Source organism: Mandrillus leucophaeus, unplaced genomic scaffold (assembly GCF_000951045.1).
Source record: "Mandrillus leucophaeus isolate KB7577 unplaced genomic scaffold, Mleu.le_1.0 Scaffold43, whole genome shotgun sequence".
Taxonomy (NCBI): domain Eukaryota; kingdom Metazoa; phylum Chordata; class Mammalia; order Primates; family Cercopithecidae; genus Mandrillus; species Mandrillus leucophaeus.
This window is the reverse complement of record NW_012104587.1, coordinates 3,643,194-3,664,915: the sequence shown is the minus strand read 5'-3', so window position 1 is coordinate 3,664,915 and position 21,722 is coordinate 3,643,194. Positions and strand designations below refer to the sequence as shown.

The 21,722-nt window shown below is 54.8% G+C and overlaps 1 protein-coding gene across 2 annotated transcripts in view; it reads left to right on the top strand.

Moving 5' to 3' along the window:
• The window catches only part of RASGRP2 (RAS guanyl releasing protein 2 (calcium and DAG-regulated)), a 28,766-nt gene extending 10,111 nt beyond the window's left edge, over nucleotides 1-18,655 (top strand). The window contains exons 1-17 of one of the 2 annotated variants that reach the window (XM_011993505.1): nucleotides 10-660; nucleotides 1,718-1,861; nucleotides 2,541-2,643; nucleotides 3,153-3,215; nucleotides 3,570-3,701; nucleotides 4,483-4,633; nucleotides 4,837-5,010; nucleotides 5,170-5,286; nucleotides 7,554-7,835; nucleotides 8,607-8,684; nucleotides 8,924-9,046; nucleotides 9,359-9,474; nucleotides 15,705-15,846; nucleotides 16,102-16,138; nucleotides 16,856-17,035; nucleotides 18,205-18,269; nucleotides 18,435-18,655. In XM_011993505.1, coding sequence (XP_011848895.1) covers nucleotides 1,789-1,861; nucleotides 2,541-2,643; nucleotides 3,153-3,215; nucleotides 3,570-3,701; nucleotides 4,483-4,633; nucleotides 4,837-5,010; nucleotides 5,170-5,286; nucleotides 7,554-7,835; nucleotides 8,607-8,684; nucleotides 8,924-9,046; nucleotides 9,359-9,474; nucleotides 15,705-15,846; nucleotides 16,102-16,138; nucleotides 16,856-17,035; nucleotides 18,205-18,263 — 1,830 coding nt within the window. In that variant the 5' untranslated portion in view covers nucleotides 10-660; nucleotides 1,718-1,788 and the 3' untranslated portion in view covers nucleotides 18,264-18,269; nucleotides 18,435-18,655. Of the gene's footprint in view, nucleotides 1-9; nucleotides 661-1,717; nucleotides 1,862-2,540; nucleotides 2,644-3,152; nucleotides 3,216-3,569; nucleotides 3,702-4,482; nucleotides 4,634-4,836; nucleotides 5,011-5,169; nucleotides 5,287-7,553; nucleotides 7,836-8,606; nucleotides 8,685-8,923; nucleotides 9,047-9,358; nucleotides 9,475-15,704; nucleotides 15,847-16,101; nucleotides 16,139-16,855; nucleotides 17,036-18,204; nucleotides 18,270-18,434 lie in introns of those variants that run through there. The other variant, XM_011993506.1, reaches the window with a different exon arrangement.
• The last annotated feature ends 3,067 nt before the right edge of the window (nucleotides 18,656-21,722 follow it).

Sequence of the window (21,722 nt, the reverse complement as noted above, 5' to 3'; positions counted from 1 at the left end):
GGACCCCCCCAGGGTGGCGCGGGCGGGCTGGGGTCTGCGACCCGGGTCGGGGAGAGGGGGCAGCGGCCACGAGAGCTAAGGCGCCCTGGATCCCCAGAGGGCGGAGGACCCCCGCTGCGCATCCGGCTTTTCCTAGCCACGTTCCATCGGGGCCCTCCCCCGCGAACCCCCATTTGACAGATGCGAAAATTGAGGCTCCTAGAGGCCAAGTGATTCTCAAGGTCACACGAGGAGGCGGCAGAGCCAGGCGGGGACGGCTCTGGGTGGCTTCTAGGAAAAGTCCGCCTGAGAACTCTGTACAGGAGCTCCTCCGTCCTCCAGCCTGGGGGAGTGAGTATGTGTAGGGCCAGGGTACCTTTCCGTGGGGCAAGGCTGTGCCAAAATCTGGGAGTGAAGGGAATCAGGGCGTTGGGACCGCAGGGCGGGCCCTGCATCGCAGATGGGAGGGGGGCGATGGAATGGGCGTGCGCACCCATGGGGGTGTGTGCATGTGTGTGGGAGTGTACATGCGTGGAGAAGCACTGCCTTGCGTGTGTGCACACGTGTGAGGATGTCAGCGCCTGTGTGGCCGCGGGACTCGAGGCTGGCCTGGCTCAAGTGAACAGCAGGTCCAGGAGGCGACCTCGTCCACGGGTTTGCATTCTGGGGTAGACGAACCGGGTATGTGTGCCTGAGGGTTCCTTCGTGCAGGTGTGCACGGGGTGTGGGTACCATTGTGTGTGAGAGACGGAGGATGGGAGGCTGGTGCCTGTGGCCCGGTGCGTGTAAGTGCGGGCGCCTGCACCTCCATGTAGGTCCCCGGCCTCCGACGAATAACTTGGGTGTGGAGTGTTTGCCCCTGCCAGGGTGCGTATGACCAGTGACCGGAGTTGCTAATGGTGTCGTGCACCCACCGGCCACCCCCGGCTCGAGCGCCCTCCTCTGGACGCCCTGCTCCGTGCGCGCTCACAGTTCGCCTGTGCGGGGCCAGGGCCGGGGTCAGGAGCCGGGGATAGGGAGGAAGAGGGCCTGTGGACGAGCTGAGCCGTGACCCCTGGGATCTTTGCGGAGGTGGCCTGGGAGCGCTCCGTTCCCATGCTCAGGCTTCCCGTTGACGCCTCCGGGCCGCAGCGGTCTCCCCCCGCCCCAGGAATGTTCCTCTCCCATCCAGTCCGCCTCCCCTAGGGCAGGCCCCTGGGGGCTGCCGCAGCCCCGCCTCGCCTTCCCGGGCTCTCGGGAAGAGGGGAGGCGGGCAGGACGCCTGGGTTCTCTCCTCCCTCCTCCCATACCAGGGAGAAATTCCTCCGAGGTCCCCTCAGGCTCCGGGTTCCCAAAATAACCCTGCGGGGGAAGGGAGGCTGTGGAGGGAGGGAAGCGGGAGGGGCGCAGAGCCGAGCTGCGGGGTGCTGCAGGTGCCTCTGGGGAGAGGACGCGAGGAGAAGGGGGCCTGCGGGGGCCTGGGCGCCAGCCAGTCCTGGGATCCTGGCTCCCCCGTCCTCATGAAGCCCCTCGGCCCTCCCGCGACTCCGAGGGTGGGCCGGAAGCCTGTCCGCGGGTCCATTTCCCAACTGGTGGGTTGCACCATCCCGGGCCAGACCGTTTAACCCCGGGAGTGGCCGCTGCGGACAACTCCGCCCCTGCCCAGCAGGGGGCGTGCCCGCCCCGCCCCGTTTCTGCCCGCGGGGCCGCTCCCCCGCCCGCGCCTCCGCAGACTCCCGATCTGCCTCTCCCGGGACAGGGGTTCGGTCCGAGACCGGTGGGAGGCTCCCGGAGCGCAGTCTGAGCCCAGCCCACCCCGCGCCGGCGGCCATGGCGGGCACTCTGGACCTGGACAAGGGCTGCACGGTGGAGGAGCTGCTCCGCGGGTGCATCGAAGCCTTCGGTGAGTGGCTCGGGAGGGCACACGGAGCCTGAGCCCAGCCCCGAGTCTGAGCCCGGGTCTCTGCCTCCCAGGCACCATCCAGGGCACAGCCCTGGACCGGACCCACCCAGCTCCGCAGCGTGCAGTCTCTTTAACTAAAGCCTCCTCTGCATCGCAGGGCAAAGAGATGCACGCCCTTCAGACAGATGAGGTTTCCCTTCTCTAGCCTTCGCCAGCGGCGGCGAAGGGAGAGCCGGGTCCCTGACTCTGACACTTGAGGGGCATTATCTGTCTCCTGGGGAATCCGGAGGAACTCTCTATCTCCGGCCTGGGAGCTGTTTCCGGCTAATGGGGGGCGGCTTATCTGGTGAAGGGGTGCCCCTTCCCCCAAGCGCTCAGGAAATGACCTCTGGATTCTTGACCCCTGGGAACCCAGGCTCCTTCCGCCCCAGCTGGTTCCCCTCCGGACGATGGGTGGCTCGGCGCTCCTCTCCTCCAGTCCTCAGGGCCTGCCTATCCCTCGCCCACCCCACCTTTCCTCTCTAATTAGCCTCCTGCTCTCGGAGTCCTGGGCAAGCAGGAGGTGGGCGGGGTCGAGCATGCACCCGAAGGGCCGATACCCAGCGGGCTGCGGGGTGGGGGTGAGGCATGGTCGCTGCGAACCCAGCTCAGCCGCCTGTCTTTGACCCTTCGGAGTCAGATGACTCCGGGAAGGTACGGGACCCGCAGCTGGTGCGCATGTTCCTCATGATGCACCCCTGGTACATCCCCTCCTCTCAGCTGGCGGCCAAGCTGCTCCACATATATCCTTCGCCCGCCTTGCCAAGACCCCCGCCGTCGGAGCCCATGCGCAGCCCCTCTGCCCAGCCCAGGCACAGAATGAGCCTGGCTCCCTAAGTATAGGCGGCTCTTTACCCCAGCGCTCAGGCGTCGCCCCAGCCTCCAACCAGGGCTTAGGCTCTGCCCCCTCCTTGCTCCTGGTGACTCGGCCCTGTCCCCAGCCTCTGTCCCCAGCCGAGGCCTTGCCCTCCTCCTCCCTAGAGTCTAGGGCCTGCCCCTGTTCCAGGCTTGGGTCCGCCCCGTGCATCTCTCTCTCCCAGAAGCCAGGCTCTGCTCTCAGCCTCCCTCAGCACCTAGTCCTCCACCCCCACCTCCAACCCTTCCCAGAGCGCAGGTCTCACCCCCAGCATTCCCGCAGAGCGCAGGCCCCATCCCTAGAACGTGTCTCCTAGAACCAGGCCCCGCCCCCAGCCTCCCTCCCCTCGGGCCTCCCTTTTTAGAGTTAAGCGGCCTCCTTAACTCTCTCCTTCACCTACCAACAATCCCGGAAAGACAACTCCAATTCCCTGCAGGTGAAAACGTGCCACCTGGTCAGGTGAGTCTTTCCCCTGGGGCTCTGACCCCTCCCCTTTCTCCCTTCTCTCTGGCTTCAGGCTGGCCTGGAGGAGGGGGCAGGGCGCTGCTTCTGGGAGTGGGTTTGAACCCTGGTTTGTCTGGGTGGGCTGTGCTGCCACAGGCTCACCCCTTCCTGGGTCTGGGCCTTAATTTTCTTTTCTGTGCAGTGCGGGTGGTTGTCTAAAGGGTCTAATGTACACTTGGAGAAGGAAAGAGCTGGAACCATAGTTTAAGGCTCTTTTTCCTTGGGTGACTACAATCTCAAATAGCTCCTTGCAGCCTGCTGGGTGATGGTGGGGGAAGGGCTGTCTTGGGTGACTCCCCTCTCCTCCAGGTACTGGATCTCTGCCTTCCCGGCGGAGTTTGACTTGAACCCGGAGCTGGCTGAGCAGATCAAGGAGCTGAAGGCTCTGCTAGACCAAGAAGGGAACCGGCGGCACAGCAGCCTCATCGACATAGACAGCGTGTGCGTGGGGGGAGTACAGAGGGCTGGGGGGGCACTCAGTATCCTATACCATCTGTGCTTAATAAATGTCTGTTGAACTGAATGAGTGAGGGTCATGTCACTCTCTCGCTTAAAAACCTTCCATGGCTCCCTATTGCCTTCAATATGCCTTCTTTGGGCAGCTTGGCGTTCCTGCCTCATCTTCCACTGCCACCGCCCATCCCACACACCTCCTCCTGTAGCTGCGTTGGGTCGCCTCCCCGTCAGCTGAGCTCCCGAGTCCTTTCCCACCATGGCGTTCTGCTCATATCATCCCCTTGCTGCCTCCTCCGTGTTACCAAGACTCAGCTCAGGCACGAAGTCTCCACGGGCTCTGAGGGTTCAGGGCTCTTCCAGGGTAGAATTTGTCGTTCCCTCCTCTGTTCTCCATGGCACTTTGTACAGACTCCTGTACAAACACCTCTGTACATGTGTCACGCTGTTTTGTGATCATGTGTTTCTGTGTCTGTCTCCCTCAGTAGACTGTGAGCTCCTCGAGGGCAGGAACCGTGTCTTACTCATCTCTGTATTCCCAGCGCCTAGCACAGTGCCTGGCACAGAGTACGTTGTTCATAAACGTGTGTTGAATGCATGATGGGGTTGGGGGAGATATGGAGGAGTTGCTGGGACTGGGAACATTCGTGCCTAGGACAGTGCCTCGCATTGTGTAGGTCCTCACAGTGTGAATGGTGTGTCTGTGTGAGTGGGGGGCCACGAGGCATGTGAGTGTCCAGCAAAGGGCTCACTACTCCTGTCCCCCCAGCCCTACCTACAAGTGGAAGCGGCAGGTGACTCAGCGGAACCCTGTGGGACAGAAAAAGCGCAAGATGTCCTTGTTGTTTGACCACCTGGAGCCCATGGAGCTGGCGGAGCACCTCACCTACTTGGAGTATCGCTCCTTCTGCAAGATCCTGGTGCGGCCCGAGGGTGGGGGCAGTGGTCCAATGTGGGCTGGAAGGGGGTTCTAGGAGGGGCAGGGTCCCTGGGGTAGGCTGGGTCACAGGCTGCATCAGGGGTTTCAGTGCAACCACTGAAGGTCAGCTGGAGAGTGACGAGGAGTGGCCATCAGTGAGGGGAGAGGCTGGCAAGGTGCTGAGGCCACTCCTCCTGCCCCCAGTTTCAGGACTATCACAGTTTTGTGACTCACGGCTGCACTGTGGACAACCCCGTCCTGGAGCGGTTCATCTCCCTCTTCAACAGCGTCTCGCAGTGGGTGCAGCTCATGATCCTCAGCAAACCTACAGCCCCGCAGCGGGCCCTGGTCATCACACACTTTGTCCACGTGGCAGAGGTGCCTGTCCCTCCCTCCCTGTGTCTCCCAACCTCCCCACATGCCGGTCAGGCCAACCCTTCCCTTCCCCTAACCCACTGCCTTCTCTCCAGAAAGGCTGGGCCAAATTCTGGGCCCACTCAGTGACTCCCTGCCTCTGCCTCCCCATTTGCCTTCCAGAAGCTGCTGCAGCTGCAGAACTTCAACACGCTGATGGCAGTGGTCGGGGGCCTGAGCCACAGCTCCATCTCCCGCCTCAAGGAGACCCACAGCCACGTTAGCCCTGAGACCATCAAGGTGCCTGGGACTAGGGAGGGGCAGGTGCTTCCCAGATCTGTCTTCACTGGGTCCTCCCAGCAGCACTGGGGGCTGGGCACAACTGTCCTCATTTGACAGATACAGATATGGAGGCTCAGAGGGGTTAAGTGCTTTTCCCAGTTTGCACAATGGCAACAGCAGACTGGGGGCTCACAGGTCGTCATGGACCCCAAAACTAGTACTTTTTTTTTTTAAGACAGAGTCTCTCTCTGTTGTCCAGACTGGAGTTCAGTGGTGCAATCACAAGCTCACTGCAGCCTTGAACTCCTGAGCTCAATTGATCCTCCCACCTCAGCCTCCTGAGTAGCTGGGACTATAGTGTACGCCACTATGCCTGGCTAATTTTTGTATTATTATTAATTTTTTTTTTTTTTTTTTTGGTAGAGATGGGGTTTTGCCATGTTGCCCAGGCTGGTCTTGAACTCCTGGGCTCAAGTGATCCACCTACCTTGGCCTCCCAAAGTGCTGAGATTATGGTGTGAGCCATTATGCCTTGCCACTTGTACTTTCTTCTTTTCCTTGTCCTTCATTTATTATTATTTTTGAAGTATTGAGTAATACACATATAAAAAAGTATATAAAAACTTATGAGACTGGGCGTGGTAGCTCACGCCTCTAATCCCAGCACTTTGGGAAGCTGAGGTGGGCAGATCATGTGAGGTCAGGAGTTTGAGACCAGCCTGGCCAACATGGTGAAATCCCATCTCTACTAAAATACAAAAATTAGCCAGGCATGGTGGTGGGTGCCTGTAATCCCAGCTACTTGGGATGCTGAGGCAGGAGGAGAATTGCTTGAACTTGGGAGGCGGAGGTTGCAGTGAGCCAAGATCGTGCCACTGCACTCCAGCCTGGGCGACAGAGTGAGACTCCGTCTAAAAAAAAAAACAAAACAGTATATACAAACATATGAATCGTTTAAAGAAAAATTGTACAGAAAACGCTGTGTAACTACTGCCCAGGTTGGGAAATAGAACCTTGCCAGGCTCCCAAGTGCCCAACACTTTACAGCATAACTCCCTTCCCACGACTTTTGCAATGATGATCTTGCTTTTCTTTATAGCTTCACCACGTAGGTATGCGGTCCAAAACAATGTGGGGCTTTTTGTTGTCTGTTTTGAACTTTCTATGAATGGAATGTTGTTTGTGTTATTTTATGTCTTGCTTCTTTCATTCCACATGGTTGTGAGAGTCTTTTCATTCTGTTATGTGGAACAATTGTTTTTTCATTTTCATTGCCATATAATATTTTATTGTATGTCTACCCCAATTCATTTATTCATTTTTTTGAGATGGAGTCTCTCTCTGTCATCCAGGCTGGAGTGCAGTGGCGAGACCTCAGATCACTGCAACCTCCGCCTCCTGGGTTCAAGTGATTCTCGTGCCTCAGCCTCCTGAGTAGCTGAGATTATCTGGCCAACTTTTTGTAGAGACAGGGTTTCACCATGTTGCTGAGGCTGGTCTTGAACTCCTGAGCTCAGGCAATCCACCTGCTTTAGCCTCCCAAAGTGCTGGGATTATAGACGTGAGCCACCGTGCCCAGCCTATCCCAGTTTATGTATTGATTCTATGTTGAATGTTGGGGTTTTTCCTTTCCTTTTTTTTTTTTTTTTCTTGAGACGGAGTCTTGCTGCATCTCCAGGCTGGAGTGCAGTGGCGCTAATTTGGCTCACTGTAACCTCCTCCTGGGTTCAAGCGATTCTTCTGCCTCAGCCTCCCAAGTAGCTGGGACTACAGGTACGCACCACCACACCTGGCTAATTTTTGTATTTTTTTAGTAGAGATGAGGTTTCACCATGTTGGCCAGGATGGTCTCCATCTCTTGACCTCATGAGCCGCCTGCCTTGGCCTCCCAAAGTGCTGGGATTACAGGCGTGAGCCACTGCGCCCGGCTGGTTTTTCCAGTTTTTGCTGTTTGGACGGGGCGGCTGAGTACATTCTTCCAGGTCATTGTCCTGTGCTGCCTTGCCTCCCTGAGCCTCTGATTCTCCTGTTAAGTGTTGATGATACTCTGCGTCCAGGCCTGGTTTAAAGGTGTGGTGCTTTTGGCAGTGAGTATTACCTCGAATTAATGGCGATGAATTCAATCCCCAGAGGCTGAGAGAGCCGGTCCTGGGGGACAGTAAGGGAGAATTTTACTCTTTCACCTGTCCCTGACCCTGACTCCTCCTCACTCACTCCTACATTTCCAGGGCTGAGATAGGGAGGATAGTTGTGGGGGTATGACCCCTCTGCCCTTTGTCCCCCAGCTCTGGGAGGGTCTCACAGAACTAGTGACGGCGACAGGCAACTATGGCAACTACCGGCGCCGGCTGGCAGCCTGTGTGGGCTTCCGCTTCCCTATCCTGGGTGTGCACCTCAAGGACCTGGTGGCCTTGCAGCTGGCACTGCCTGACTGGCTGGACCCAGCCCGGACCCGGCTCAACGGGGCCAAGATGAAGCAGCTCTTTAGCATCCTGGAGGAGCTGGCCATGGTGACCAGCCTGCGGCCACCAGTACAGGCCAACCCCGACCTGCTGAGCCTGCTCACGGTGAGGAGCAGGGGGCAGGGAGGTGGGGAGCTGGGCACCAGGGGTTGACAGTTTCCCCGGGTCCCGGCGGTGGGCGTGGCCTGGGGCTCTGGGTTCTGACCAGGGAACTGAGAGCTAGCATGGGCTCTGGGGTTTGGAGTGGATGCTGAGGAGGGGTCCAGGCTCTGGTTGGGGCTGTGGACTGAGGTCTGATCCCCAGGCTGGCATGTGGACTGTGGGCAGTTTGAACTGGGCCTGGGTTCCGGTTTGAGTTCTGGCAGTGGGTTGTGTTCTAGGGCTGGGCCAAGCTCTGCGTTCTGCGGGCAGGGGTGGTTTCTAAGCATGGCCCTGGGCTGGGAGTGAAGTTCTGGGCTTGGCTTTGCACTTGGTCTTGGGGTCTAGGGTGGGAGTTGGGTTCTGGTTTAGATCCAGACTAGGTTCTAGACATTGGGCTGGGGCTTAGGTGTTAGGGTTTGGAGTGGATTCTTAGCTGCTTTTGTACTCTGGACAGGATCAGGGTTGAAAGCAGAGCTTGCGGCTGGGTTCTGACCTAGCTTCTTCCCTGACATCTTGGCAATATGTCATGTTCAAGGTTTGGGGCCGTGCTGTGGTTTGATCTGTGCACTGGGACGGCGTGGGGTGGCTGTGCTGTGTTCTAAGCCAGGCTTTGTCCTGAGTCTAGCTTCTGACCCGAGCTCTGGGCTGAGCTGTGGCCTCTAGGTGGACCTTTGACCTTGGGCTCTGTGGCCATGGGCAGGGGCCAGTGGGTGTGATCAGACCTGTATGTCCCAGGTGTCTCTGGATCAGTATCAGACGGAGGATGAGCTGTACCAACTGTCCCTGCAGCGGGAGCCGCGCTCCAAGTCCTCGGTGAGGGGGTACTCTCTCCTCTCCACTCTGCCCCTCCCTCCTGAGAATCCCAGGATGTGAGGACGGGAAGAGCTCTTAGCACCATCCACCTCACCATCCTTCTTGTAGGACAGAGGCATCCTGGGGGCAGGGCACAGTGTTGAGCAGACTTCCCTCTCCCAGGGATTCCCCTCTCTGTTCCCCTGGGCTCTGGGCTCCCCCTGCCTCTGGCCCTAGCTTAGGCCTGACCATTTCCATAGCCAACCAGCCCCACGAGTTGCACCCCACCACCTCGGCCCCCCGTGCTGGAGGAGTGGACCTCGGCTGCCAAACCTAAGCTGGATCAGGCCCTCGTGGTGGAGCACATCGAGAAGATGGTGGAGGTGAGCTCCTGTGGAGCCTGAGCAGTGTGTGGGGAGACGCCAGTTTGCCGGAGCACTGCCCTGGAAGCCAGCATGAGTGTCCTGTTCAAGACCCAGCACTAAGCCCCCAGAAGTCACAGGGCCTGGCAGGCCATCTGCACGGGGCTGAGGTGCCCATGGGTAGGGTGGGGGCGGGGCTATGGAACAGGGGCAGTGTCAGAGACCTCTGAGACACACCTCATCAAATAGACTGGGAATGTGGGAAGGGACAGGACCTGATGTCCCCTTTACTCTCCCCTCTCCCGGCTCTGTGTGTCCCTCTGTATGCCCCAGTCTGTGTTCCGGAACTTTGACGTCGATGGGGATGGCCACATCTCACAGGAAGAATTCCAGATCATCCGTGGGAACTTCCCTTACCTCAGCGCCTTTGGGGACCTCGACCAGAACCAGTGAGGAGGGCTGGGGGCCTGGGGGAGAGGGAAGGCAACCTAGCCCACTTCCGCCTGGGCTTCAGTTTCTTGTGTGCAAGATAAGGTCACTAAACCAGACCGTCTTGGCCTGGGAAGCTGCCAGTGTGGGAAGGGGCACTTGCTTTTGTGGGGAGGAGAGGCTGCCAGCTGTGGAGGTGCAGTGGTATCTCACAAGTTCAGACAGATGGGGGGCTCCACCTGAGTCTTGCAAAGACTGTGGCCTGGGGACAGTGGCTACAGAAGTGCTGTTTTATTTGTGGAACTCACAGCTGTCAAGAAGTGTGGGCAAGTTGAACTCCTGGATAGCCTGTTTTAATGAATAGATAAGAAAAGTTTATAATTAGTGGTACCCATTTGCTTATCAACAGTTCATATGCTGACAATTTGGAAAAACAGCTGGTTCTCTGAAGTAGGTGAAACATGCCCCCTGCAGCCAGATTCATGCCCTATTTTTGCTGAGCAGACAAAACTCCATTCAAAATTTACAGTCCATCTCAGGTCGATTTATTTTTTAATGTTACCTGTATTTCAAAAATCTGTTGTTTTTTATTTCCACATTACAAAAATCCATGGTAAAATAAAATCTAGGTAGTAAAATAATTTTATAGTGAACAGAGTGTTTAAAGTAAGAAATGAGAGGCCAGGCGCAGTGGCTCATGCCTGTAATCCTACCACTTTGGGAGACTAAGGTGGCAGGATCAATTCAGGCCAGGAGTTCGAACCCAGCCTGGGCAACATATTAAGACCCTGTCTCTACAAAAATTAATTTTTTTTTTTTGTTTTTTGGAGACGGAGTCTCACTCTGTTGCCCAGGCTGGAGTGCAGTGGCACAGTCTTGGCTCACTGCAACCTCCACCTCCTGGGTTCAAGTGATTCTCCTGCCTCAGCTTCCCAAGTAGCTGGGATTACAGGCATGTACCACGCACCTGGCTAATTTTTGTACTTTTAGCAGAGATGGGGTTTTACCATGTTGGCCAACCTGCTCTCAAACTCGTGACCTCAAGTGATCCACCTGCCTCGGCCTCCCAAAGTGCTAGGACTACATGCATGAGCTACTGCTCCCAGCCTAAAAAGATTTTTTTTCGGGCGTGGGTGGCGCGTGCCTGTAGTCCCAGCTACTCAGGAGGCTGAGGCAGGGGGATCCCTTGAGCCCAAGAGGTTGAGACTGCAGTGAGCTATGATCACACCACTGTACTTCAGCCTGGGTGACTGAGCGAGACCACGCCCATCAAAAAAAAAAAAAAAAAAAGGAAGAAATGAAAGTCCCCTCTTTCCTCTTCCGCCGGTAGAAGTTGCCATGATTAAACACTGTTGACAATATTAAGCTTGGCAGTATGTGGGTTCTTCCAGTCTTCTTTTCCCAGGCATGTGCACATTGATAGAGATTTTGTTTGTTTGGTGTCTGCTTCACGGACAAACAGGATTAGAGTATAAATCCAATTCTGCTTGTGGCTTTTACCGTAGCTGCTTTATTTCTTCTCCCAGAGTTTAGGCAGAGGGAGTTAAGCTCCATGTTTTCTCCCTGGGTTGGTGGGCGGATTTTTATCTAGACCACCTTTTCAGTGAGGATGACCCTTTGAGATGATGGAGGCCTCGGCTTCATGCAGCGCTCTCAGCTTTAACCCTCCACCTCCTGCAGGCCCCAGGCCGTGTATGTGTATGTGTGTGTGGGTATGTGTGTGTTGGTGAGGGGGAAGCCTTGGTTGGGTATCAAAACCTAGCACCTGGTTCAGCAGGAGGAAGACCGGGCCCAACTCACCGCGTCATTGTAAAGCTCCCTCTTGGTTTCTGGAACTTGGGGGTTTCCATTTCTTTTTTTTTGTTTGTTTGTTTTTTTTTTTGAGACGGAGTCTCGCTCTGTCGCCCAGGCTGGAGTGCAGTGGCCGGATCTCAGCTCACTGCAAGCTCCGCCTCCCGGGTTCACGCCATTCTCCTGCCTCAGCCTCCCGAGTAGCTGGGACTACAGGCGCCCGCCACCTCGCCCGGCTAAGTTTTTGTATTTTTAGTAGAGACGGGGTTTCACTGTGTTAGCCAGGATGGTCTCGATCTCCTGACCTCGTGATCCGCTCGTCTCGGCCTCCCAAAGTGCTGGGATTACAGGCTTGAGCCACCGCACCTGGCCTCTCCATTTCTTTCTTACAAAATTATCTGTGCATTTACAGCAATTGTTGATATATCTTTACGCAGCATCTAGGTACTTGTAGTAGTGGGGTTCTCTTTTTTCTTTCTTTTTTTTAAATCACCCTCTTTTTTTTTGAGACAGAGTCTTGCTCTGTCGCTCAGGCTGGAGTGCAATGGCGTGATCTTGGCTCACTGCAACCTCTGCCTCCCAGGTTCAAGTAATTCTCATGCCTCAGCCTCCCGAGTATCTGAGATTACAGGCACCGTGCCACCAGACCTGGCTAATTTTCTTTCTTTCTTTCTTTCTTTTTTTTCTGAGATGGAGTTTCACTCTTTGTTGCCCAGGCTGGGGTACAGTGGCACAATCTTGGCTCACTGCAACCTCCGCCTTCTGGGTTCAAGCGATTCTCCTGTCAGCCTCCCGAGTAGCTGGGATTACAGGTGCCTGCCATCATGCCTGGCTAATTTTGTATTTTTAGTAGAGATGGGGTTTCACCATGTTGGGCAGGCTGGTCTTGAACTCCTGACCTCAGGTGATCCACCCGCCTTGGCCTCCCAAAGTGCTGGGATTACAGGTGTGAGCCACCGCGCCTCGCCTAATTTTTGTATTTTTAGTAGATACAGGGTTTTACCATGTTGGCCAGGCTGGTCTCGAACTCCTGATCTCACCTCAGGTCATCTACCCACCTCAGGTGATCTGCCCACCTCGGCCTCCCAAAGTGCTGGGATTACAGGCATGAGCCACTGCGTACCCAAAATCACCATCTTGACAGAACTGCATGCCTTGCTTTTTGCTTTTTTTTCGTCTTCATGCTTGTTTTCCACTTAACCCTTGATCACAGACATCTTTCCATGTGGATTCATGTAGAACTACCTCATTCATTAGAACAGCTGCACAGTATTCCACTGTCCGGTTAGTCTATCATTTCCCTAACCATCCTCCTGCTGATGGACAGTTAGACTGTTCCAGTTTTTCACGACGATTGTACGCCAGGCTGCCGTGAATGTACTTTTACTGATCCACTCAGGCCAGTATTTCTGTAGGAGAAATTCCTAGAAGTGGGATAATTGGATCAAAAGATATGCACATTCTAAATTAGGAGAGAGACTGCCAAACTGACCTCAGACAAGGTTGTACCAGTTTGCACCCCCATCGGCAGTGTACGAGTGCCTGCTTCCCAACTTCCTCGCCAACAGTGGATGCTATAAAAAGCTTCACAATTTTGCCAGTCTCATTGGCAAGTGGTATCTTGGTTAAATTTGCATTTCTTTAATACTAATGGGGGTAGGGTATCTTTTCATATGTCTATTGGCCATTTATTTCTTCTGTCAATTGCCTGTTCAGATTCCTTGTCCATTATTCTACTGGGTTTGTTGGTCTTTTTCTCATTGATTTTTAGAATCTCTGTTAATGGATGTTAACCCTTTGCTGTTGAATGTGTTTGCAAATATTTTCTCCCTGTCTGTCATTTATATTGTCTTTTTCCACATAAAATTTAAAAACTTTTGTGTGCTCAATATGTCAGTCTTTTCCTTTCTGGCTTCTCGGATTTGTGTTCTGTGTAGAAAGGCCCTCAGCCCCTCAAGATTATAAAATTATTATCTTGTATCTTTTTTTTTTTTGAGACAGGGTCTCTTGCCGTGTCATCCAGGGTGGAATGCAGTGGCATGATCTTGGTTTGCTGCAACCTCCACCTCCCAGGTTCAAGTGATTCTCATGCCTCAGCCTCCAGAGTAGCTGGGACTACAGTCGCCCGCCACCACGCCTGGCTAATTTTTGTGTTTTTAGTAGAGACGGGGTTTTACCATGTTGGCCAGGCTGGTCTCCAACTCCTGACCTCAAGTGATCCGACTGCCTTGGCCTCCCAAAATGCTGGGATTACAGGCGTGAGCCACCGTGCCTGCCCTATCTTATATCTTTTCAGATAATTTTATAGTTTTATTTTTTGCAGGAGTGTTTAAAAAAGTCCAGTGAGAACAGTGAGAATTTAGTTTTCATGCACAGTATGAAGAATGTTGGCTTGTATTTTTTTTTTTTTTTTGAGACAGAGTCTTGCTGTGTCGCCCAGGCTGGAGTGCAGTGGTGTGATCTCAGCTCACTGCAACCTCCGCCTCCCGGGTAGGCTTATATTTTTTTCTTTTCTTTCTTTCTTTTTTTTTTGATACAGGGTCTCTTGCCATGTCACCCAGGCTGGAGTGCAGTGGTGTGATCTCAGCTCACTGCAACCTCCGCCTCCCGGGTAGGCTTATATTTTTTTCTTTTCTTTCTTTCTTTTTTTTTTGATACAGGGTCTCTTGCCATGTCACCCAGGCTGGAGTGCAGTGGCATGACCTTGGCTTGCTGCAACCTCCACCTCTAGGTTCAAGCGATTCTTGTGCCTCAGCCTCCCGAGTAGCTGGGATTATAGGTGCCCGCCACTATGCCTGGCTAATTTTTTGTATTTTTAGTAGAGACAGGGTTTTGTCATGTTGGCCAGGCTGGTCTCGAACTCCTGACCTCGTGATCCACCCGCCCTGGCCTCCCAAAGTGCTGGGATTACAGGCGTGAGCCACTGCATTCAGCCCTGTATTTTTTTTCATTTTTTTTTTTTGAGACAGAGTCTTGCTGTGTTGCCCAGGCTGGAGTGCAGTGGCGGGATCTCAGCTCACTGCAAGCTCCACTCCCGGGTTTACGCCATTCTCCCGCCTCAGCCTCCCGAGTAGCTGGGACTACAGGCGCCCGCCACCACGCCTGGCTAGTTTTTTGTATTTTTTTAGTAGAGACGGGGTTTCACCGTGTTAGCCAGGGTGGTCTTGGTCTCCTGACCTCGTGATCCGCCCGTCTCGGCCTCCCAAAGTGCTGGGATTAAAGGCTTGAGCCACCGCCCGGCCCCTATATATTTTTTCTTTTTTTTCTTTTTTTTGAGACGGAGTCTCGCTCTGTCGCCCAGACTGGAGTGCAGTGGCGCAGTCTCGGCTCACTGCAAGCTCTGCCTCCCGGGTTAGCGCCATTCTCCTGCCTCAGACTCCCGTGTTGCTGGGACTACAGGTGCCCGCCACCGCACCCGGCTAGTTTTTTTTTTTTTTGTATTTTTAGTAGAGACGGGGGTTCACCGTGTTAGCCAGGATGGTCTCGATCTCCTGACCTCGTGATCCGCCCGTCTCGGCCTCCCAAAGTGCTGGGATTACAGGCGTGAGCCACCGCGCCCGGCCCCCCTATATATTTTTTTCTAAATGGCCAGTTATCCTAATGCTCCCTTGATTTGAAGGACCACCTGGATCACACATTATGAGACCCCTCATACAGCAGGTGGGAGTCTCAAGTGAGGGCCAGTCCCGATGGGAAAAGCACTTGGTGGCTGAGGATCCTCCTATCTGTGCGGACACTGTTGTAAAACTTCACGTGCACTATCTAATTTAATCCTCACCAAAATCCTATGAAATGTAGGAATGATCATTACACCCATTTATAGATAAGGAAACGGAGGGGCAGGGAGATTACTCGGCTACTCATTGGCAAATTGTCAAGAGGCAGAGAGGTAGAGCTGCGATTTGAAGTGAGGTCTGTGTCTAGAACACATGCTCATTCTTTCCCTAAAATGTATTCACAGGTGAAAAAGGGCTTCCGCGGAAAGCCCTGGGTTATGTGGGAAACCCTGGATTTACAGGTGTCTTTCCAGCAGGATGATGCAGGAGAGAGAGGGGTGCGATTTCTCCCAGTCTCTCCTGGTCGCAGAACTCATTAGAGAGTTCTCCCTGCCCAGGGCTCCCGACTGGTGTTGCACACAGTACACTTCCGGAGCCCGAGGCTGATGGTTCCATGGAAAGTACAGTCCTTTTAGTTTGCAAACCAAGTGTGAAGTGGGCAGGGCAGGCCAACAGTTCTGAGAAGGAACCCAGGGAAAGAGACTGGCCCAAGACTACACACTGGTTAGCGGCACTTCCCACATCTGCCTGACCCCTAGTCCAGTGCTGCCTTTTCTTTATTCTGCACTAGGAGTCCAAAATCAGGAGTTCCATGAGGACACAGGGAACAGTGGGATGGGTTAGGCCAGCGGTGGATGGTCCTGGGGAGGGCCCGAGCTGAGGTGCCCCCCAACTCCCCACAGGGATGGCTGCATCAGCAGGGAGGAGATGGTGTCCTATTTCCTGCGCTCCAGCTCTGTGCTGGGGGGCCGCATGGGCTTCGTACACAACTTCCAGGAGAGCAACTCCTTGCGCCCGGTCGCCTGCCGCCACTGCAAAGCCCTGGTGAGCGCCCCTTTCCCGGCTCACCGCCCAAGCCACGCCCCTCCAGCCCCGGCCCCGCCCTCCCTTCTGGCCCCGCCTCTGCCGGAGCCCTTTTCAAGCCTGGAACACCTGGTTAATTCCATCTGTCTCTCCTACTGCGGTTCTGCCCCTGGCCCTGAGGCGGGCTCTAAAGCCCCAGTCCCACCCTCAAGAAGGAAGAAGTAGAGTCATCACCTCTAAATCCCACCTCCCACCACCGCCCCTCCTCTATTGCAGATCCTGGGCATCTACAAGCAGGGCCTCAAATGCCGAGGTGAGATGGAATGACTGGTAGGGCTGCTGGGCAGTGGTTTTTTTTTTTTTGGAGAGTTACTATTTTGGTGGGGCAATTGCCAAGGAGTGAAGTACCTTAAAAGCAGGCGCGTGGCCAGGCACGGTGGCTCATGCCTGTAATCCCAGCACTTTGGGAGGCCAAGGCGGGTGGATCACCTGAAGTCAGGAGTTAAAGACCAGCCTGACCAACACAGGGAAACCCCGCCTCTACTAAACACACAAAAGGTAGCTGGGCGTGGTGGCACCCACCTGTAATCCCAGCTACTCGGGAGGCTGAGGCATGAGAATTGCTTGAACCTGGGTTTCAAGTGATTCCACCTGGGTTTGCAGTGAGCTGAGATCACGCCACTGCACTCCAGCCTGGGCAACAGAGCGGGCTGTCTCAAAACAAAACAAAACAAAAAACAAAAAAACCCCAAAACCCCGCAAAATCAGAGGTGCAAGATGATTGATGTGAACGGAGTGGCCTTTAAGAGGCTATTTATTTTGATGAGGCAGCTGCCCAGGAACAGAGAACGTGGGAGAGGGCATAGACTGACAATTAGGAGGAGGAGAACACTTTGGAAGGAGACTCTCATTTTGGTGGGGCAGCTGCTCAGGAACAAAGGTTCCTGGGGAGGGGCGCAAGCCTGCGGGATGGGATGGAGGGTATTCTGACCAATGGCCCTGGCTGGGCTCTCCATTTGCCCTCCCCCAGCCTGTGGTGTGAACTGCCACAAGCAGTGCAAGGATCGCCTGTCAGTTGAGTGTCGGCGCAGGGCCCAGAGTGTAAGCCTGGAGGGGTCTGCACCCTCACCCTCACCCACGCACAGCCACCATCACCGCGCCTTCAGCTTCTCCCTGCCCCGCCCTGGCAGGCGAGGCTCCAGGCCTCCAGGTAAGAGGGACTCATTCTGTACCGGCCTGTGGAGGGAGGGATGCAGGGCCATCAGGGCAAAGAAGGCAGGATGGAAGCCATTCCAAAGTGCATAATTCTCTTTTTGTGGTGGGATAATAAAGAAGGGACAGGTAAGGGTGCCAGAAAGTGGCCAGGGAGCCCTGGACCTTCTGAGGCTAAGGAGAGAGACCCTAATTTATAAAGAGGTATAATAGTGAAAGAGGCTTCAACATTCCAATTACAGTCTTATTTTGTTGGAGGGATTAACGAAGGATTGGAGAAGGTGTTATATGAGCCATTGGCTTGCCTTTCCCTTTTTGGCTGTTCTGGAGGCTCTTCTGGGGAAAGTCCCTTGCCCTGATAATGTCCTGGCAGCTCTCTTGGGGTCTTTGATGGTTTTAGGTCAGTTTGCTGAATGACAATTGGCCAAATGATTATTTTGCTGAGAACAGTCGGAACAACTATGTTAAACCGGGGTCTAAGGTAGTTGATCACAACTGTTTACGCTGGCATAAGTCCTCAAAAAACAGAGGCAGGCACAGGGCATACATCTTCAAAAATGGAAAAGATAAATCCATTTGCATTGAGCCTTCCAGAAGTGCTGGGGTCTAAAATGTGAAATACACACAAAATTGACATTTAAGCAAACAGCACTGACGAACCTGTGGCGGCAAAAAAACTGGCAAAATGAAAACATAGAAAAAGAGCCTCAAAAATTGGGCTGAGGCTGGGTGTGGTGGCTCACGCCTGTAATCCCAGCACTTTGGGAGGCTGAGGTGGGTGGATCACCTGAGGTCAGGAGTTGGAGACCAGCCTGGCCAACATGGCAAAACCTCGTCTCTACAGTACAAAAATACAAAAATTAGCTGGGCGTGGTGGCGGGCGCTTGTAATCCCAGCTGCTTGGGAGGCTGAGGCAGGAGAATCGCTTGAACCTGGGAGGCAGAGGTTGCAGTGAGCCGAGATCATGCCATTGCACTCCAGTCTGGGCAACAGAGAGAGACTCTGTCTCAAAAAAAAATTGAGCCGTTAGGTCATGCAGGGAATTGATTTTTGGTGGATGGGTTTGCTTCTGGGATGATGTGGACGCCTCCTGTGGTGAGGGGAAGAAGGGTTGCCAAAGTCCCAGGGACCTGGAAGTGTGTTCTGCAGCAATCCCCCTCCCAGCAGAGATCCGTGAGGAGGAGGTACAGACCGTGGAGGATGGGGTTTTTGACATCCACTTGTAATAGATGGTGAGTCCTCCCACATCAGGCACCAGAGCTCCCCACTGAGGGCTGGGGCGGGGGTGGGGAGTATCAGGGAAATGGGTGCTTTATCCAAATGGCCCCAAGCCAGGTGGGCTTCTACCTTGTTGTTGAGGGGGGTGTCTTCCTCACAACCTGTTTTTCTCTTCCCAGCTGTGGTTGGATCAAGGACTCATTCCTGCCTTGGAGAAAAGACTTCAACCAGAGCAGGAAGCCTGGGGGTGTTGGGGCGGGAGACTGGGGCTGGGGGTGGGCTATGCGGGTGGCATGCAGCTGAGGGCAGGGCCAGGCCTGGCGTCCCTAAGGTTGTACAGACTCTTGTGAATATTTGTATTTTCCAGATGGAATAAAAAGGCCCGTGTAATTAACCTTCACCCTCAGTGCCTAGAATCCCGTGGGGTGGGGGGATGCTATACTCTACAGGAGGACAATCTTGGGAGCTAGAACTTTGTAGCAAGAGAAACTTGGGAGGTCTGGAATCTCATGTGTCTGGAATCTTGGGGGAGAGAATCTTAGAAGCAGAAAACCTTGGAATATAAGAATCTTGGGGAGGGTCTAGGATCTTGAGGAGACCAGATTCTTGGACATCTAAAACTTGAAACTAGTAGGGCTTGGCACCCGAGAATTGCGGGGCCAGTGGTCTTGCATACCCAAAGCCTTCAGCCCATGGCCAAAATTCCCTTGCTGGACAGGGGGCTTTTCAGCCCCTGCTTGTACGCTTCCAGTAACAGGGCCCTCACTGCAGGAATCGTGGGAGGGAGGGGGGCAGTGCAGAGTTGCTGGCTGTGGGGGAAGGGAGGGAGGGCCCTGGGCAGTCCGAGGGCCCTGCTGGGCTTGTGCCTCAGGGCGGGGGCTGCACTCCTTCGGCCTTGCAGCCTCCTGGCCTGGTGCTGCTGCCAGCCGGAAGGACAGTGACTTCCAGAGGAAATGCATATCGATCCTGCTTTCAGCCTCCGGTGGCGGCCTCTCCCAACCCAGCTCTTCCCTCCTGAGCCTGCAGCACGGAGGTTTTGGGGGTCACTGCTACCTGAAGAAGGCTAAGGCCACTTCTTTTTTTTTTTTGTGGGACGAAGTCTCCCAGGCTGGAGTGCAGTGGGCGATCTCGGCTCACTGCAACCTCTGCCTCCTGGGTTCAAGCAATTCCCTGCCTCAGCCTCCTGAGTAGCTGGGACTACAGGCACCCGCCACCATGCCTGGCTAATTTTTGTACTTTTAGTAGAGATGGGGTTTCACTATCTTGGCCAGGCTGGTCTTGAACTCCTGACCTCATGATCCACCCACCTCAGCCTCCCAAAGTGCTGGGATTACAGGTGTGAGCCACTGCACCTGGCCGGCTAAGGCCACTTCTAAGGCTGGTCTGGGAGTTTACGAAAGGTTCTGAAGCTGGGCCGGGCTGCCCTTGGAGTCAGGAGACTCCAGACAGCAGTCCTGACAATGGGAGCTACCTCCTAAGTCCCCCAAACTGGGAGGTGTCCCACAGCAGCTGTGGGATTGTCCTGGGGGTGGAGACCTGAGCACCTTCAACTCCAAAGCCCAGTATCTGCGGGCCTGGCCATGGCCTCAGTTCCCCCATGAATGCCCCGGCCCCCTACTCCAGGGTTTCTCCACATCACATCCATCCCTACTTTGAGACCCCACTCCCCCTGGCATATTCTCTATTTTGTGTCACTCCCTTCTCTTTCCTGGTCATACCTCTCCTGCAGGCCTACCCCGTGTTGGGCCCCCCAGCCCTGTCTCTGCATCGGGTGCCCCCCTGCCCCTCCTTCTGTCCTCAGCCCCCTACACCCTTCCCCCTCTTGAGGCTGTAATATCCGTTTCACGATTTGGGGGCTGAGTTGCTATAACAACAGACGGCGATTGTGTTGTGAAGAGCAGCTCGCTCCTGTGCTGCCTGCCTCCTGCACTGCCTCCATCCCTGCAGCCCAGTCAGCCCCTCTCCTCACCACCCTGTAGTTCCAGTCTGGCCTCTTCCTGGGGTGTGTGTGTGTGTGTGCATGCATATGTGTGTCCAGGTCTGCCTGTCGGGATGTGATGTGTAGCGGTTTTCATGGTTGCATGTGTCTGAATTTGGTGTCTGAGCTTCATGTTGTATGTGTCTGTATGCATGTGTGTGCACAGACATGCATGCTGTATCTGCTGTGTTTCCCCTCCCCCATGTGTCCCCACTGGCCTTTGCACATGGGAGAAGGGCATGTGCTCAGCATATCACTCAACTGTCCACATCGGGTGGGTGCCTGTGTGCGGTGTGTGAGTATGGGGTGTGTCTTGAAGTGGCAGGTCCCAAATGCTTAGGCAATCTGAACCTTGGACCTTGCAGAGAGGAGAGATGTCCCTGTAGGTGGGAGGGGCAGGGAGGTGCAGCAGCTGCCCAGTGACCTTTTCTGCCCTTGATGGGCAAAGCTGGGGGTGGGGACAGGAGACAAGTGCTCATACTTACCTCCCTCCCTGCCCAGACTCCTCTGTAAGAGTCTGAATCTCTCTGTGAACCATTGCACCTGTCTGTCTATGCCCTGATGCCTGGATGGACAGGGGTGTGTGTATGTGCGTGTGTGTGTGTGTATGTGTCTGAGTGAGTGTGAGGAGGCTGCAGGAAGAGGAACAGTGGGGGATGGGCAGGAAAGTGGGCTGTGGGGTCAGAGAGACGATTTCACATTCATAGGCCCTGACTCAGCAGTTCCATTCTCTGGCTCCTTCAGTGGCTTTGGTGGGGATGCCCTGAGGGTCTCTCCAAGGTCAGAGTGGGCCCTAAGTCTGGGACCTGGCTTAGGGATCACCCTTCTCGACTCCTAGGAAACACTCCTTGCAGCCTGGGTCCCCCTCTTACCCCGTCACAGGCTGGGGAAGGAGGTTCCCTTTGGGGGACTGGTGTCCGTGTTAAGCCACTTGGTAACTGACCACTCTCTTCAAAGTGTCTGGGCAGGGGTCCAGGATGACTGTGGGCAGGTCTCCTGGGTGCACCTGTTCTGGGCATGCATTAATTGCCTGGTGTGGGTACCTGTGTGCACAAGTGTGTGTATTCTTGGGCAGTATATGCTTCCTGTGGGTGTGTTACCATGGTGGGGCATTTCTGCAGTGCTCTTGTGTGTCTCTGGGAATGCCCAGTGTTCACAGCTAGGTGTGCATGGCTGTGAGTGCCCGATGTGCATGCATTGGTGGTTGAATGTAAGTGTTCTTGCATGTTGCCTCTGGCTAAGCAAGTGCCAACTACCACCAGCTGTGCATATCACAGACCCTGCAACAGAAATCAGGGTCCTGGAGTGAGCTGGCAGAATGGTCTGGCACGTGTGCGCGCACACACACACACACTCTCTGTCTCATTCAGCAGCCCAGTGACCAGCCTCCGGGTACACACACTAGGTGCCAGTGTGTGTACACTTTTATTGGCGGAGTGAGTGAAGGGCGTCCCCCAGTCCCCCACACTCGTACAGATGCACAGTGATG